The 16,572-nt window shown below is 39.6% G+C and overlaps 3 protein-coding genes across 5 annotated transcripts in view; 1 reads left to right on the top strand and 2 right to left on the bottom strand.

The window, feature by feature from the left end:
* Nucleotides 1–6,009, top strand: part of svep1 (sushi, von Willebrand factor type A, EGF and pentraxin domain containing 1) — a 128,074-nt gene extending 122,065 nt beyond the window's left edge. For all 3 annotated transcript variants that reach the window (XM_061710550.1, XM_061710548.1, XM_061710549.1), the window contains 3 exons: nucleotides 4,208–4,303; nucleotides 5,142–5,235; nucleotides 5,648–6,009. In XM_061710550.1, the coding sequence (XP_061566534.1) occupies nucleotides 4,208–4,303; nucleotides 5,142–5,235; nucleotides 5,648–5,678 (221 nt within the window). In that variant the 3' untranslated portion in view covers nucleotides 5,679–6,009. The remainder of the gene's footprint in view (nucleotides 1–4,207; nucleotides 4,304–5,141; nucleotides 5,236–5,647) is intronic.
* A 2-nt stretch (nucleotides 6,010–6,011) lies between these two features.
* On the bottom strand, nucleotides 6,012–9,750 carry txn (thioredoxin). Its single transcript, XM_061710551.1, has 5 exons — nucleotides 9,598–9,750; nucleotides 7,960–8,064; nucleotides 7,362–7,427; nucleotides 6,864–6,929; nucleotides 6,012–6,404 (listed from the first exon to the last, which is right to left on the bottom strand). Exons 1-5 carry the CDS (start codon nucleotides 9,619–9,621, stop codon nucleotides 6,342–6,344), a joined length of 324 nt encoding a protein of 107 aa, XP_061566535.1. The 5' UTR covers nucleotides 9,622–9,750; the 3' UTR covers nucleotides 6,012–6,341.
* Nucleotides 9,751–12,194: 2,444 nt separating this feature from the next.
* On the bottom strand, nucleotides 12,195–16,564 carry LOC133420102 (prostaglandin reductase 1-like). The gene is made up of 9 exons (XM_061709675.1): nucleotides 16,483–16,564; nucleotides 15,555–15,679; nucleotides 15,398–15,443; nucleotides 15,235–15,294; nucleotides 14,051–14,218; nucleotides 13,486–13,759; nucleotides 13,289–13,394; nucleotides 12,938–13,056; nucleotides 12,195–12,824 (listed from the first exon to the last, which is right to left on the bottom strand). Exons 2-9 carry the CDS (start codon nucleotides 15,658–15,660, stop codon nucleotides 12,714–12,716), a joined length of 990 nt encoding a protein of 329 aa, XP_061565659.1. The 5' UTR covers nucleotides 15,661–15,679; nucleotides 16,483–16,564; the 3' UTR covers nucleotides 12,195–12,713.
* Nucleotides 16,565–16,572: the final 8 nt, after the last annotated feature.

The raw sequence follows: 16,572 nt of genomic DNA, 5'->3' as shown, positions 1-16,572 counted from the left end.
CAAAGACCGCAATAATCTGGCTGAGCTAAGTCTCAGCTATTCCTTTTATTTGACCTACTGGCTTAGGACAGACCAACATAGCGATAAAATGTCTGGAACTTTTTTTTCCCTAATTTTTTAAATATTTGTAAGTTATATATATTAGTAAAACCCTAATATTTAAATTATTACTTTTTCTGTAACCATTCTGCCAAGGTTGTAACCGGGCTGAGCCGGGAATATTTCTGAAGTCACCACATTACAGGGAGCTGATTGGTCGGGGGGCGGGGCCGTCATCACCCTACTCGCCACTGATTGGTCGGGGGTTGGCGCCGTCATCACCCTACTCGCCACTGATTGGTCGGGGGGCGGGGCCGCCATCACCCTACTCGCCACTGATTGGTCAGGGGGCGGGGCCGGCAGACGTTTGAATCAGGAAGCGGGAGTCAGCGCGAGAGCGACTGGCGGCTCGCGGCAATTTTATTATAAAAAAAGGACAACCAATCAGAAGAAGGGGCGGGGCTAATTCAGGCCAATGAAGGTCAAGGACTCCATAAAGAATCTGATGACACCACCCACGACTCTCTATGTCAAACCATTCAAAAGTTATAGCAGAAAATCGGGACAACCAATCAGAAGAAGGGGCGGGGCTAATTAAGGCCAACGAAGCTTAAGGACTCATTACAGAGTCCCATGACACCACCCACGACTCTCTATGTGAAACCATTCAAAAGTTATGGCAGAGAAAAGTATTCTAGGGGGCGCTGTTGAGCCGTTAGGCCACGCCCATTAATGGAAACCATGAAATATCACATTTATCGCCAGGCCTGGCTTGCATGCAAATTTTGGTGACTTTTGGAGAACTATCAAATATGGACCAATCAGATGAAGGGTGGGTGCGCTTTTTCGCGTCTAGCGTCGCCACGGTAACACTTTTGAAAGAGAAAAGTAATGCGTGGTGTTGCACGATGGAGACGCACATTTTGGTGTATAACACACCTGGGTGCACGTTACGGTTCGGGCTGAATTAACTGCCGAAGGAATGGCATAAATTGCGCCAAAATTACACAATTAATTCAAAATGGCTGACTTCCTGTTCGGTTTCGGCCATGGCTCCAAGAGACTTTTCTTTAAGTTGCGACATGATACAGGTGTGTATCGATTTTCGTGCATGTACGTCAAACCGTATTGTGGGGCTTGAGGCACAAAGTTTTCCGGGGGGCGCTGTTGAGCCATTTTGCCACGCCCATTAATGCAAACCATGAAATATCAAATTTATCGCCAGGCCTGGCTTGCATGCCAAATTTGGTGCCTTTTGGGGAACTATCAAATATGGACCAATCAGATGAAGGGGGGATGCGCTTGTTGGCGTCTAGCGTCACTACGGTAACACTTTCGAAAGAGAAAAGTAATGCGTGTAGTCGCAGGATGGAGACGCACATTTTGATGTATAACACATCTGGGTTCACGATACGGTTCGGGCTGAATTAACTCTCGAAGGAATGGCATATATTGCTCCAAAATTACGCAATTAATTCAGAATGTTCAAAATGGCCGACTTCCTGTTCGGTTTCGGCCATGGCGCCAAGAGACTTTTCTTTTAGTTGCGACATGATACAGGTGTGTACCGATTTTCGTTCATGTACGTCAAACCGTATTATGGGGCTTGAGGCACAAAGTTTTTTCTGTTGAACCAATCAGATGAAGGGTGGGCGTGCTTTTTGGCGTCTAGCGCCGCCACGGTAACGCTTTTGAAAGAGAAAAGTAATGCGTGTTGTCGCAGGATGGAGACGCACATTTTGATGTATAACACACTTGGGGGCACGTTACGGTTCGGGCTGAATTAACTTTCGAAGGAATGGCATAAATTTCGCCAAAATGACACGACTAATTCAAAATGGCCGACATCCTGTTCGGTTTCGGGCATGACCCCAAGAGACTTTTGTTTAAGTTGTCCCATGATACAGGTGTGTACTGATTTTCGTGCATGTACGTCAAATCGTATCGTGGGGCTTGAGGCACAAAGTTTTCTGGGGGGCGCTGTTGAGCCATTTTGCCACGCCCATTAATGCAAACCTTTAAATATCAAATTTTTCGCCAGGCCTGACTAGGGTGCAAAATTTGGTGACTTTTTGGGCATGTTAAGGGGGGCAAAAAGGCCTTCACTTTGTCAGGAAAATAATAATAATAATAATAATAATAATAATTAAAGCTGCAAGCAGCGATGAACGGGCCCTCGCACTCACGGCCACCGCCCCCCATAAGCATATCAGAAATGACACCACCCACGACTTCCTATGTCAAACCATTCAAAAGTTATAGCAGAAAAAAGGGACAACCAATCAGAAGAAGGGGCGGGGCTAATTAAGGCCAACGAAGCTCAAGGACTCCATACAGAATCTGATGACACCACCCACGACTCTCTATGTCAAACCATTCAAAAGTTATAGCAGAAAATCGGGACAACCAATCAGAAGAAGGGGCGGGGCTAATTAAGGCCAACGAAGCTCAAAGACTCCATACAGAGTCCCATGACACCACCCACAACTTCCTATGTCAAACCATTCAAAAGTTATGGCAGAGAAAAGTATTCTAGGGGGCGCTGTTGAGCCGTTAGGCCACGCCCATTAATGCAAACCATGAAATATCTAATTTATCGCCAAGTCTGTCTTGCATGCCAAATTTGGTGACTTTTGGAGAACTATCAAATATGGACCAATCAGATTTCAAAATGGCCGACTTCCTGTTCGGTTTCGGCCATGGCTCCAAGAGACTTTTCTTTAAGTTGTGCCATGATACAGGTGTGTAGCGATTTTCGTGCATGTACGTCAAACCGTATTGTAGGGCTTGAGGCACAAAGTTTTCCGGGGGGCGCTGTTGAGCCATTTTACCACGCCCATTAATGCAAACCATGAAATATCAAATTTATCGCCAGGCCTGGCTTGCGTGCCAATTTTGGTGCCTTTTGGGGAACTATCAAATATGGACCAATCAGATGAAGGGGGGGCGTGCTTTTTGGCGTCTAGCGTCGCCACGGTAACACTTTTGAAAGAGAAAAGTAATGCGTGTAGTCGCAGGATGGAGACGCACATTTTGATGTATAACACATCTGGGTTCACGATACGGTTCGGGCCGTATTAATTCTCGAAGGAATGGCATATATTGCTCCAAAATTACGTGATTAATTCAGAATGTTCAAAATGGCCGACTTCCTGTACGGTTTCGGCCATGGCGCCAAGAGACTTTTCTTTTAGTTAAGACATGATACAGGAGTGTACCGATTTTCGTTCATGTACGTCACACCGTATTCTGGGGCTTGAGGCGCAAAGTTTTTTCGGTCTGAACCAACCAGATGAAGGGTGGGCACGCTTTTTGGCGTCTAGCGTCGCCACGGTAACGCTTTTGAAAGAGAAAAGTAATGCGTGTTGTCGCAGGATGAAGACGCACATTTTGATGTATAACACACTTGGGGGCACGTTATGGTTTGGGCCGTATTAACTGCCGAAGGAATGGCATAAATTGCGCCAAAGTGACACGATTAATTCAAAATGGCCGACTTCCTGTTCGGTTTCTCGACATGACGCCCAGAGACTTTTCTTTAAGTTGTCCCATGATACAGGTGTGTACCGATTTTCGTGCATGTACGACAAACCGCATTGTGGGGCTTGAGGCACAAAGTTTTCAAGGGGGCGCTGTTGAGCCATTTTACCACGCCCATTAATGCAAACCCTTAAATATCAAATTTTTCGCCAGGCCTGACTTGCATGCAAAATTTGGTGACTTTTTGGGCACGTTTAGGGGGGCAAAAAGGCCTTCCTTTTGTCAGAACAATAAGAAGAAGAAGAATAATTCCTGCAATTACAATAGGGCCTTCGCACTGCAAGTGCTCGGGCCCTAATAATAAAAATTCCTGCAAATACAATAGGGCCTTCGCACTGAAGGTGCTCGGGCCCTAATAATAAAAATTCCTGCAAATACAATAGGGCCTTCGCACTGAAGGTGCTCGGGCCCTAATAAAAATTCCTGCAAATACAATAGGGCCTTCGCACTGCAAGTGCTCGGGCCCTAATAAAAATTCCTGCAAATACAATAGGGCCTTCGCACTGAAGGTGCTCGGGCCCTAATAACGCGAAGAATTCCTACAGATACAATAGGGCCTTCGCACTGAAGGTGCTCGGGCCCTAAAAAGAGGCTGAATGATGATGTATCACGTTTGCTCTCCTATCAGCTATCTGCATCCTTCCCTGCCTCAACGGAGGCCGCTGCGTGGCACCATACCAGTGCGAGTGTCCTACTGGGTGGACTGGGACACGCTGTCACACTGGTGAGTTTGTGAGTCGTGGGGTTTTTGTGTTTAGGCTGATGCAACTCATGTAAACCCGAACAGACTTCTTTATTGTCTGAGCATGTGTGATAGCTTATTTTATATCACTGAACTTCAGGCTACCTGCTGCTGCAACTACATTTAGAGTATTCAGGAACTTCATGTTTTATATTCATATTTGTAATGTCATATTGTGATGCTCTCTCGCTTTTTTCGATGGTTTACTTTCTTATTATTAAAATCCGACAGCACTCACTTAAGTATAAAACTTTAATGAAGTTTCAAACACTTGATTGTTGAGGACGGCTGCAAGCCGAAACGCGTCCGATTTCCTGCTGCTGTGCAGTGTTTGAAACTTCATTAAAGTTTTATACTTAAGTGAGTGCTGTCGGATTTTGATTTTTTTGACAAGTTTTTTGGACTGGCACCCGGTGACACACTTTTACTCGTTTTGAGTGAGCACGCCAAGTCTGCTGATTACTTACTTTCTTATTATGACCCGTTTAATTTTTCTAACAATTCATGAAAAGTACAAGTTTAATACTTATAAATAAGCTAAACTAAACAGCCATGTTGATTTTGTCACAAGTGCATCATCATCATGATGAAGGATGTGAATCAACTCTTCTGTGCTTGTTTTTCATTTCATCTGAAATACTCTCAGAATTGTCTGGACAAGGTGTCACTGTTTATTTAAGAGGTGTCGACTCCTGACCATAACGGGGCATTTCCTCCTTCCCTATCCTGACATGAACAAAAAAAAAAAAAACCCCATAGTGGTTGTGATGGCACTGACGGCTTGGCTGTGTTTTGTGTTTGTTCCTGACTCCGTTGACAGCCGTGTGTTCGTCACCTTGTTTGAACGGAGGAAGATGCATCAGACCGAACAGATGTAGCTGCAGTCCCGGCTGGAGTGGACACGACTGCTCCAGGTGATTAACTAAAATATCACTATCATAGTTTTATGTCAAGAAAGAAATACTGCCATATTTTGACAAATTGTTGTCAGATTAGTCATAATCACAATAAACGTAAAACTGGTGCCAATTATTGTTGGCATGAAGATGTTTTCTGTCTGTACTGTTGCAATATTTGCTTTTTGTAATTAACTTGAAAAGCTACTAAAAAGACTAACTTTCAGTCCAAATGTGTAAATTAGGGCATCCGAAGTTTCAGTATATAGTTTACAGAAATGTTTTGCCATCAGGTGGCAGAGAACTGCTTTGGCTCTGCACCAGTCAGTCTTAGAGGCTCAATCTTGCTGCAAGATTTATTTGCATGGCGTTCAAATGCAAAATTTAACGAGCTCCTGGGACTTCATCTGTTTCTTCTCGTCTTTTGCAGGAAGAGGAAGTCGGTATACTACCATTTCTGAAGTTCAGCTCGCTTTCATGTGAATTATCTTATGAAGGGTATTCTTGTATAGTTAACTGACATTTGTAAACCATTCACTCATCTCTGCAGAAGTAAATCAAGAACCATTTTGTAAAATAAAGCTGTATTTTTTCAAATAAAAGACTCAACAGTATTAAACATTTGCTGCTATATGTATGATGTGTAAAAACTATTGATGTGATGGTCCAATGTATATGTGTAAACTATTCTCACGTTTTTATTAAAGCACAAAATACCATTAAAAAATATTTTCGAATGTTTTACTTCGTATCAGTCAGCTTTCGTCATGTTTAATGATTTTAAAAACAATACATTGCGTGTGTAATTCATTTTATTAAATTCATGTTGAACTCCAACAGAAAAACTGTCAGCTACATCCATGACACAAAGACAGAATAAAAGTGGACTTTAGGTTGAATCCTAAACTTGAGCTCGTAGTTAAGGAAGCCAATACACACACTGAGCTAAAAAAGGACAATAACTGTCACATGAGTGGAATACATTATTGACTGTGAGGGACAAAGGATTATTGTAGAAACGAAACTGAAATTCCTTCTCAGACATGTTCAGAGCTTCTTCTACAGCTTCTGCTCCGGGTTTGGTACAATGCAGTTTTGTGTGGATTGGTCTGCAGAGCTCCCGTCTATCTCAGTTCTGTCACTTTATCTTTTAGTGTTTGTAGGTTAGCACCAGAGAACTCGAACACCTGAAAGACAGGACGGGGATGGAATATCATACTCGACGACTCTTCCATGTAATTATCTGGAACGCTTCATTTGTGATGTATGCAAAAGAGAAAAAGAAATCGCCAACTGCTATCAATAACAAATGGATCTAGGTTCTTAAGCTACTTTGTTTTAAAGTCAAATTGGCTGAACAGTCGTACGTCAATGCAAAATGTAGAAACTCTCCTCTGAAAAGTCCCATGTGGTACCTCCTGATGGCAGCAAGCTCTTTTAGATACAATACACATTATAGACATCCAGTTTATTTATTATTATATACAGTTCATTTATTTAGTTCGTTTATTAGGAAGATTTGCTATCCACAAAAATCTCACATGACTGCTGAAATTATTATAAATTAGTACATCCTACTACTACTACTCTGCCGGATGTCTGTATGAGCAACTTTGTTATCAAGATGATCTGAGAATTTGACTCACCTTCTGACCGTTCTTGTAGAAGTGGAATGTTGGCATGCAGTTAATATTGCAGTGAGCGCTGACATCCTGAAAAAAAACACAAACAAACAAGTGAACCAAACATCTGATGGGGACAAAAAAAAGGTTTTTTCTAAATCTGTCAATTTTACAGAACTTGTCACAAAAAACAGTTCTGTTCAGTGAACATCTGCAAGTTGTAAATCTTTGGATCTTACAACACAGGTCATATGACGTGTGTGTGTGTGTGTGTGTGTGTGTGTGTGTGTGTGTGTGTGTGTGTGTGTGTGTGTATTGACAAAATGTTCACTTATCTAAAAACCTTAAACGCTGATTTTGCATAACAGCCATTTGCCAGATTTGCAGACGTTGGCTCTATGGATTGGCGGCAGGCTTAGTAAACAGACTGGGTTTTTTTTGTTTTTTGTTTTTTTTTTAAACAGACTTAAAAAGTAATTAATTAAAAGTTAAACATTCATTAAAAAGAAGACAAACACTTACATCTGCCTCATCAACGTCCACCTTCAGGAAAATCACATTCTGGTTATCGCCGCTTTGCGACATTTTCTACAAAAGAACGGATCAGTCAGCATCGTCACAAAAGAATGTACACATCATTAATCACAACATAGCAGTGAGCATAAACACTAAATATGTCAGCCGTCACCAGTTTGACAGAGCTGTATAGCGAGTCTACAAATTTGGCTCTGCTGTTCATATTCAAGAAAGATATCCAAGTTATACAGAGCTATCATATTTTCCAATAAAGCAGGCATTAACCCTTTATTGTAGTTAAAGCTCAACAAAAGGCTGCCTTAGCAACAAGCTCCAAAACAGATGCTCTCACCTTTCAGTGACACAGAAAAGGCTGTCTAAGAACAGATAGGCTCTTAAAGGTTTCTCTAAAGGTTTCTCTAAAAACATGATATCGTCTATCCACACATTTGAAGAGATAACCACACGGCCCATCCCAGGCTTCGCTTCAAATCATTTAGTTAAAGTGAAAAAAAAAAAAACAGAAATAGTTCATAGTTCATAGTGTCAGTATCAATCAACCTATAGTTTTCACAAGAATTCGGCGTCAAAAGAATATACTTACAACAAATTCTGGGGCAATCTGCTTGCAGGGGCCACACCACGTCGCCGTGAAGTCCACCACCACCAGTTTGTCTCCTGCATCACTCAGGATTTTCTTGAAATCGTCCTGCAGAAAATTATGTGTTATTATCGCCTGCAAATGGTTTAAATGGCCTGTGCCCAATTTTGCTGACTAAAAATAGAACAAAACATTTCCTCCTTTCCGTTTCCCATCCATACACTTCCTGATCATTTTCTTTGGTCAACTGTCAGATTAGGTCTAAACTAAACATTTCTATCATAACAATGGACCTTTTTCACAGCCAGTGCAACCAGATCATACCAAACACTACCTTTCACTGACATTTATAATACTAGTTCTCTTTGTTCCTCCAGAGTATATTTCTTTTTCAAACACATAAATACAGGACTGTCTCAGAAAATTAGAATATTGTGATAAAGTCCTTTATTTTCTGTAATGCAAAAATGTCATACATTCTGGATTCATTACAAATCAACTGAAATATTGCAAGCCTTTTATTATTTTAATATTGCTGATCATGGCTTACTTTTTAAGAAAACTCAAATATCCTATCTCAAAAAATTTGAATATTCTGGCAATCTTAATCTTAAACTGTAAACCATAATCAGCAATATTATAATAAAAGGCTTGCAATATTTCAGTTGATTTGTAATTAATCCAGAATGTATGACATTTGTTATTTTTTAAATTGCATTACAGAAAATAAAAGTATTTTATCACAATATTCTAATTTTATGAGACAGTCCTGTATAATAATATTTAATTAATAACATAATAAAGTAAAATAAGGGGGGTAATAAATAATGAAATAAGTAATGTAGAATACAATAATAAATATCTATCAGCATCACAATCCTCTTTGAACATGCAAAGTAGTAAATAATGGCGATCTATACAAAGATACACATATTCATTCAGAAAAGAAAAGGAAAATAAATAACAGTATATTTCTAACACATCTTAAGTTTATTCTGTCATCTTCTGATCCTCCTGAGCTTTCTCCCATTTTCAAACAGAATTATTTAACTTATGCAGTTTTCAACTATACAAACGCCAAAAGCATCCGAATCCATTTTTCATAGTTCAGTAATATATAAAAACAATGCATCATCCAAAACACTGTCTGCTCCCAGGCCAATAGTCTGCATGTTGCAGTCCCAGCCCAAGGCCTGGTGTCAATGGCGGACGCCACCGCAAGGATCAGCCACAAGTTATTTCAGGTACTTTACAGTAGATTTCTGCAGCAATCAACCAAAAATGGGGTTTTATTCTAAATGATGTAACGTTGTTTAAACTACTGAAACATATCAGCCTCCAGGAGAAATTAATATGTTCCTTTCAGCTGCAGCAACGTGTCCGCCCTGACCACCAAGCATAGTGACACTTCCCGCTATGTTTCACATGTTTAAGTGTAAATCAACACACGAATGCTAAAAGCCTGTACGAAAAAGCTTTACAATGGATATTAATTAGTAGCTGGCGGTTTAGTTTCAATGAAATCACGAGGTTAAAATAAATGGGCTCGAGTGAGAAGAGCCCCGTATCCCGCGCTCAGCAATTAAACTAATGCTTCAACTCAGAAAGCTGCAGGTTGTGTCATAAATGTCATACACTTACCAAGTTCTCAACTTCACGAACCATGATGACGGCTGAAGAGTGAGCGTATGTGATTGTAGACGACGATACACTAAACGGTGGAAAAGTCCCAATTTCAGGAAACACGAGGTGGTTTTATAATAACGTAATCAAGTCACTGGCCACCACGGCGGAAGTTACTGCACGTCATTTTCCAAAATAAAAGCGGATGGTCTTATGTGAGTTAATTAAAACGAATAAATAAAATAGCCAGTTGTGGCTTTGAAAGTGTGCTTCTCTTCTGTGAGGGCAGAACAGCTTTTACATAATGTGCAGTATTTATTGGCAGCATATTAATGCTTATTAACTGAGAATCCTAAATATTTCTTTAATAACAAGGTTTATTTTGAAATTTGCCACTTCCGACGATGTTTTATCTACCTTGACGTTGTGCAATGCGCATATATTACATATATTAGTGTCCAGTTTTCTTATGTGTAATTGGAACAACCACTTCAAATAGTCAGCTTAAGTTATAAAGAATGAATACAAATATTCCTCATTCCAACAATATGCTATAGTTTTTTATGTTAATGCTTTTTTTTGTCCAAAATATTACCTTTTATGAAATTGTTTGGGTTTAATCATTGCTTAAGTGACTAACTCGATGCTGAAGTTACTTTCCGATTCGTCCGAAGGCTAAATTACCATTCCACAGCCTTTAAGAGGTTGACTTATACCAGGTCCCAATCAACAACCACAATACGTAGCCTATTCAAACTTACATTCAATAATTTGATAATAAAGAACAAATACAAATTATTGTAATTTGTGAAATCTTTTAATAAAATTTATGAAAATTCAAAATGGGGCCATTTCCCTTCTCAGACAACATGAGACCAAACCCCAGTTCAAAAACCACAATACCTAGACTACTCAAACCTGGTTAAACTTTTCCTTAAAATAATAAAAAGAATATATGAAACACAGTTTGACATTTTTGAAAGATTTATTGTATTTTCTAAAATGCTAATTAAAGCCATTTCACTGCAGACAATCAGACCACCCTAAGCCAGGTCTCAATAAAAAAAAAAAAATCACACACTAGTGTGTAAATATCTTTATCAAAAGACAATGCTGGTTGTTAAGCAGTGGTTATTTCTCAATAATGAGTGCCACCGAGGATGGCACAACCAGTTAAAGGCCAAATACTTTTGTCCCACAGGGCCAGAGATGTTTGGATTGCTTTTTGTCATTTAATAAATTGAATCATAATTCAAAAGCTGCATTTTGTATTTACTCAGGTTATCTATAATGTTATAATGTTAAAATTGGTTAGATCTAAAGCAATCAAGAATAAAACATAATTCAAACCTAATGACAAATACTTTTTCACAGCACTGTATGCTTGAGCCAACTGCTTGAACTGTTGGACGTGGAGAAAATATGTTTACAATTTACCAGCTGATGTCCAACCTGAATGCTGCTGAGACAAACACTACAACTGCCTTGAACATAATTGTTCGTTTCCCTTGAAAGAACCAATCTCGTGATCTATAACCCATTGATAAATTAGGATGTTTCTTTCTTTTTATAATTTAAGCTATATCAGAAATACTCTTGAGAGCTTGAAGCTCAATTACTTAAATCCATTAGCTTTCACTTCTGCTTATCCACTTTTTTGATAATCTAAATGTAATAATTAGAATTTCATAGACATCTCTCTGAAGATACAATAAGCTCCAACATACCAGTATGAGCTTTTGTGGATGATTGGGTTTTCTTCCACTTTTCTCCAGTCAATAAATCAGAAAAAAATGTTTGTTTTTGATAAAACTTCTGCTTTTACAAAATATTTTTAATATTGGCACCTGGTCCAATGTGATGAAACCGTCAAATTTTGTGAAACAAAAAGAATAGAGCTTTTACAAATCACAAACTGTGTTTAATATATTCTTTAGTATTTAAAGAATAAACTGGTTTGAGCAGTCTGGTATTGTGGTTTTTGAACTGGGAGGTCTGACTGTCAAAACTGGAGGGAAGTGGCCCTTTTTTGCCTTTTCACAAATGGAATAAAGGTTTCACAAATCCCAGACCATGCCTTATTTATTATGTATTATCCAATAAGGAATTTAATCCAAGTTTGAGTATTGTGATTTTTGAACTGGGCCTAGTAAAAGGCCGCCTAGTTGCTCTAAAATGCGGTGCAATGGTCCTTTATTCTTCAGACGAATCGTAAGCTAACTTCAGCGTGGTCTGAGCTTCCTCTCACTTCCAGTCATAATGACTCGACAAAATTCTGGGTTTACCGTAAATTACTCGTCGCAACACAATTTTTGTTTTGGACAAAAACACACAATGTTCTCATTTAATCAGTAACTCATTTAACTCTACTCTACTATTAAGTAGAGCAGAGTTAATTCTGTGGATTAAATAGATCACATACATAGTTTTTTTCATGGATTACACTTGGCTGTAGTTTGACAATTTATAGTTACCAAACTGCCTCTTCGTGCCACTGAAATCTAATAAAATTAGAATAAGCAGCCGTTTTCATGATTGAACAAAAGGTTGCTACTGGCACCTCAACAGAATACATATTCAAGTATATAAACTTTACATTGTAGGCTATGTATGAAGAAGAGAAATGTCTTTATTGATACAAAAGTAAATACAGTAAATATAAAAATCAGTCAATTTAAGTGTGTCCTGTATAAATACAAAAGAAGTAGATGCACACCTTTCACCCAGTCAGTGTTGTACACATCATCTTTAATTATCAGTAAAGTTAATGGTAAGGATGATTATTAGGAAGAGAAGAAAAAGAAAGGAATCCAAATACAAAATTCAATGTATCTGGAACTGCAAAGTTCAGTGTGATTATAATTAATACCATAACAGGCTTAACCGTGACTAAATTATGTTTTAGTTGACAAACCAGTTTCAAACCTTTCAGAGACCACCAAGCTCCAATTTAACTCTTGAAGTGGTGCACTTAACACTTAACGAGTAAACTGTGAAAGTCAACACGTCATTGCTGCTTTCACTTAGAATTCAACACTGATGTGTGTTATATGATTGCACGTGGATAGTTGTATGGATGTTGCATTGTCCTTCATTCATCGGCGCTGTAATAATGCCATTTACTGGAAAACACATTAGACTGCGATAACGGCCTTGCCAATGTTTTCTCCTTGCAGCATCCCCATGAAAGCAGCTGGCATCTTTTCAAAGCCGTTTGTGATGTGCTCCGAATACTTAAGTTTCCCCTGCAGAGACAAAATGTTTAATTAAAACTATATTGAGAGAATCTAATCCGTTTTTTTTAACCACAAAAACACACAAAGTCTCAATCTAAATCAGATGTCAAAAACAACAATACCTCTTTCAACCACGCCATCAGTCTCTTGAGGCTCTCGGGATGTTTGTGTTCCCACCTGCTTTGCATGAATCCCTCCATCTTAAGCTGCTTGAAGATTATGGTCAGGTGTGGGTACGGCCCTGATAAGTATTGAAGTTGAAACAAATTATGCAAATAAATATCTGTCTGCCTACTGTATACAACTCCTCATAGAAACATCCCCAACACAATGACGCCCTCTAGTGGCGAAATATTGCATGACATGACAAGCAGGTGCCAATATTTAATTTCCCTGTTTTTACATGTACCCATTTCATTTGAGGACGTATTTTAGATGATTAAAGCAGAAGGTAACAGTGTGGAAGTGCACACCTGTCTGTGGTGAAGCATCATTGTATGTAGAGATACTTCCACACACAGCTATTCTTCCAAAGGATTTCATCTGTTGCAGAGCTACAGTTGAAAAATAACCCCCAACCTGTAATCAAGACAGAGACTCTGGTTTTAGAAAATAGCAGAAATAATTTAAAACACAAACAAAAAAGTGGAACTGCACCAGTATTGCTTACATTTTCGAAGAGACAGTCGTATCCGTCAGGAGAGGCCTTCCTCAGTGCTTCTTCCAGGGAAGTAACCTTCTTGTAGTTGAAGGCTTCATCAAATCCCAGCCCTTTGAGGTAGGCCACTTTGGCATCAGACCCTGCTGAACCCACCACCTTGCAGCCCTTAATCTTGGCGATCTGTCCCACCACAGAGCCCACGGCTCCAGCTGCAGCATTCACCAGCAGGGTCTCGCCCTTCTGCAGTCCCAAAACCTCTTCTATCCCATACAGAGCCGTCAATCTGCAGGCAAAAAGGACAACGGATAAAACGCAGTTTCCGAAAACTAGTGATTCCATTCCAGGTTCACTGGAGCCTCTCAGAGTCCTAATGCATTTGTAATTGTTTCCATATTGAAGTTATCTGTGCCTGGAAAATGACTGGAGGTCACCGGCAGGACAAAACATTTGGATTCTTAAAAGTAAACCAGTTTCTTTCATAAACAAGCTTGGAAATACCACCTTGCTTTCTTTTTTAACCAGCATTTAGCTTCCATTATATTCCCATCCATGCAAGTAACTTTATCCCTCTTACCCTGGCATCCCGATGGCACCAAGAGCCAGTGACAAAGAGATGTCTTGAGGCCAATCAGGCATGACGGGAATGAGGTCTGCTCCGTCACTGATTGCGTGGGTTCTCCAGCCGCTACGAGCCACAACATGGGTCCCCACAGGAAATGCTGGGTTTTTACTTTGGATCACTCTACACAAATACAAAAAATGTTAACAATGTGCCATTTATTTGATAAGTCATGACTAAATACATTTAATATAGACAGCATGACGTCATACCAATAAATCAAACCTTTTTTAGTCACCAGTGCTGCAAAATTGTAGAAAAATAAATTATTTACTACAGATGCTTAAAAAAGGAACCCATCATCATTCAAAGATATTACAACACCTTTCCGGTATCTGTAACCAACCTTGCAGAGATGAACTGGTCCTTCAATGCATAAGTTTATCAAACACAGCTGCTCTGACTCCACTGGCACCAAATTTAAGTCAAGCTGCGATTTCTCCGTTAGAATTGAGGTAATTTGTCTAAAGTGTCGTTAAAGGTTAAACATGTGCTCAAATGAATGGATAGGTGGATCCAAACATTTGACATTTCCTGTATATAACTTAAAGCCTGCAACCGCATGAAAGGATATTTATACTCGTCACTGAACACTTTATTTATTTTTATAAATAAAAAAGGTTTATTTATAGGAAGGTTTATTTCTTGCATTCTGTAAAAGTACATTAAAAAGAAATCTTTATATTCCTAGTTTCCCCAGAAAGCAGAGAATTATGCTTTTCTAACTGAAAGGATGTTTTTGTGTTGTTTGGTATCCCAGACTACAGCTATGCACCCCTCCTTCGGAGCATGCTACCACAGTCCTTTACTCTGTTCGTTTATCATCAAAAACATTATCGCTGAAGCAGATTCGTGTCTGAACATTCAGCCAAGAATGTTTCCAACATCTGTTCTCTCTCTTTAGTAATGGTGAATCAAAGGCTTTGGTAATTGATCACGGGTGAGGACTGTTTCATGCCAGTAAACACTGGCTTTGCACAGTAACATCTTGGACAATGAGCAATCTCCGTGTGTGTGTGTGTGTGTGTGTGTGTGTGTGTGTGTGTGTGTGTGTGTGTGTGTGTGTGTGTGTGTGTGTGTGTGTGTGTGTGTGTGTGTGTGTGTGTGTGTGTGTGTGTGTGTGAACACTTGTTTCTTACTTCGCCACTTGAGTGCCAATCATCACATCCCCTTCCTTCATGCGAACCCGGCTGAACGGCCTGCTCAGAGCAACAACAAACATTGTAAACAGAGATTTTATAGTCATGATGAGGGTTTGATTAGTCATAACCACATTGCATGTCTCTCAGACTCTCTACCCACCTCATGTAAGGATCCACGCTGAGAAAAACTGCTTCCAGAAGGACTTCTGAAAAGAAAACCCACATTTAGAGCACATTCTTAATATTTCAAATAATAAAGAAAAAAAAAGACATATCACTTTGAGCGCATGTCTTAGTTGATAAGAAAGTAATCTTGCCTCCATCCTTGGGCTCTGGGAGTTCTCCCACCTTCAGTTCGAAGTCACCTTCCTTTGGGAACCCATCAAAGTGCTTGACGAGGATCCATGACTTGGCCTGAACCATGATTAGTTATTATAGGTAGCTGTGGGCAACAGAACAAGACATGACATGAGCCACATCTATTTTTTATTGCTGTATAGAATTTTAATCAGCAGGAAATGAATTATAAATATTGTTAATGAGCCTCTTCACTTTTTCTACACCCGAATTCAGCTATTTTACAAGCAAATGTTAACAGATTTACAAACAAAAGAGCATTATAAGTTCACTAGTAACTATTGAGTTGTGTCTGGTTGCATCGCACAAGATAGGTGGATGATTAACCTGCGGATATTATCTTAACTGAGAACTATGACTATAAGGATAGTAATTTAAAACGACATCACATATGCAATACATACATACAATGCAATACATATGCATTGCCTTTCCATCTACAACTACACATTATCACACACACACACACACACACACACACACACACACACACACACACACACACACACACACACACACACACACACACACACACACACACACACACACACACACACACACACACACACACACACACACACACACACACACACACACACACACACAGGAAGACACATTATTCTACGATTGATTATTCTTCCGTTTTCCTCGTAATCAAAGCAACCAGACGCATGTTAACGTATCTCGATGTGCTTGCAAAGCATATACAAATATAATCTGACTAAGATAAGACTCGTAGCTTGTTGGAAAAGCCCAAACGCGCGAATTAAAAAGCAAAAGCAACGTGAAAGGTGGATTATAGCTGCTGCAGCAGCTGCGGGCTGAAACCCTTCCCCATCTTTCCCCTCTCTACTAGAATCCTAAGCGATGCAGTGTTTGTTCACTTACCGGTGGTCTCGTTACACGAACACAAGACGAAAGATGAGGAAAATAGTAATAACGTGGTGAAGCAGCAGAGTTAGAGGAGAAGGCGGGACT

Source organism: Cololabis saira, chromosome 20 (assembly GCF_033807715.1).
Source record: "Cololabis saira isolate AMF1-May2022 chromosome 20, fColSai1.1, whole genome shotgun sequence".
Lineage (NCBI taxonomy): Eukaryota > Metazoa > Chordata > Actinopteri > Beloniformes > Belonidae > Cololabis > Cololabis saira.
The sequence above is the reverse complement of the archived record's forward strand: the minus strand, read 5'-3'. Positions and strand labels throughout refer to the sequence as shown.

Coding starts and splice junctions, on each gene's coding strand:
- txn (XM_061710551.1), bottom strand. CDS start 9,621: ATGGTTCGTGAAGTTGAGAACTTG. Junction 7,428..7,959: donor AGATTGCCCCAGAATTTGTT/GTAAGTATATTC, acceptor GTTCTTTTGTAG/AAAATGTCGCAAAGCGGCGA. Junction 6,405..6,863: donor TCTACAAGAACGGTCAGAAG/GTGAGTCAAATT, acceptor CCTGTCTTTCAG/GTGTTCGAGTTCTCTGGTGC.
- LOC133420102 (XM_061709675.1), bottom strand. CDS start 15,660: ATGGTTCAGGCCAAGTCATGGATCCTCGTCAAGCACTTTGATGGGTTC. Junction 13,760..14,050: donor GGTGCCATCGGGATGCCAGG/GTAAGAGGGATA, acceptor TTTTGCCTGCAG/ATTGACGGCTCTGTATGGGA. Junction 13,057..13,288: donor TGATGCTTCACCACAGACAG/GTGTGCACTTCC, acceptor AATACTTATCAG/GGCCGTACCCACACCTGACC.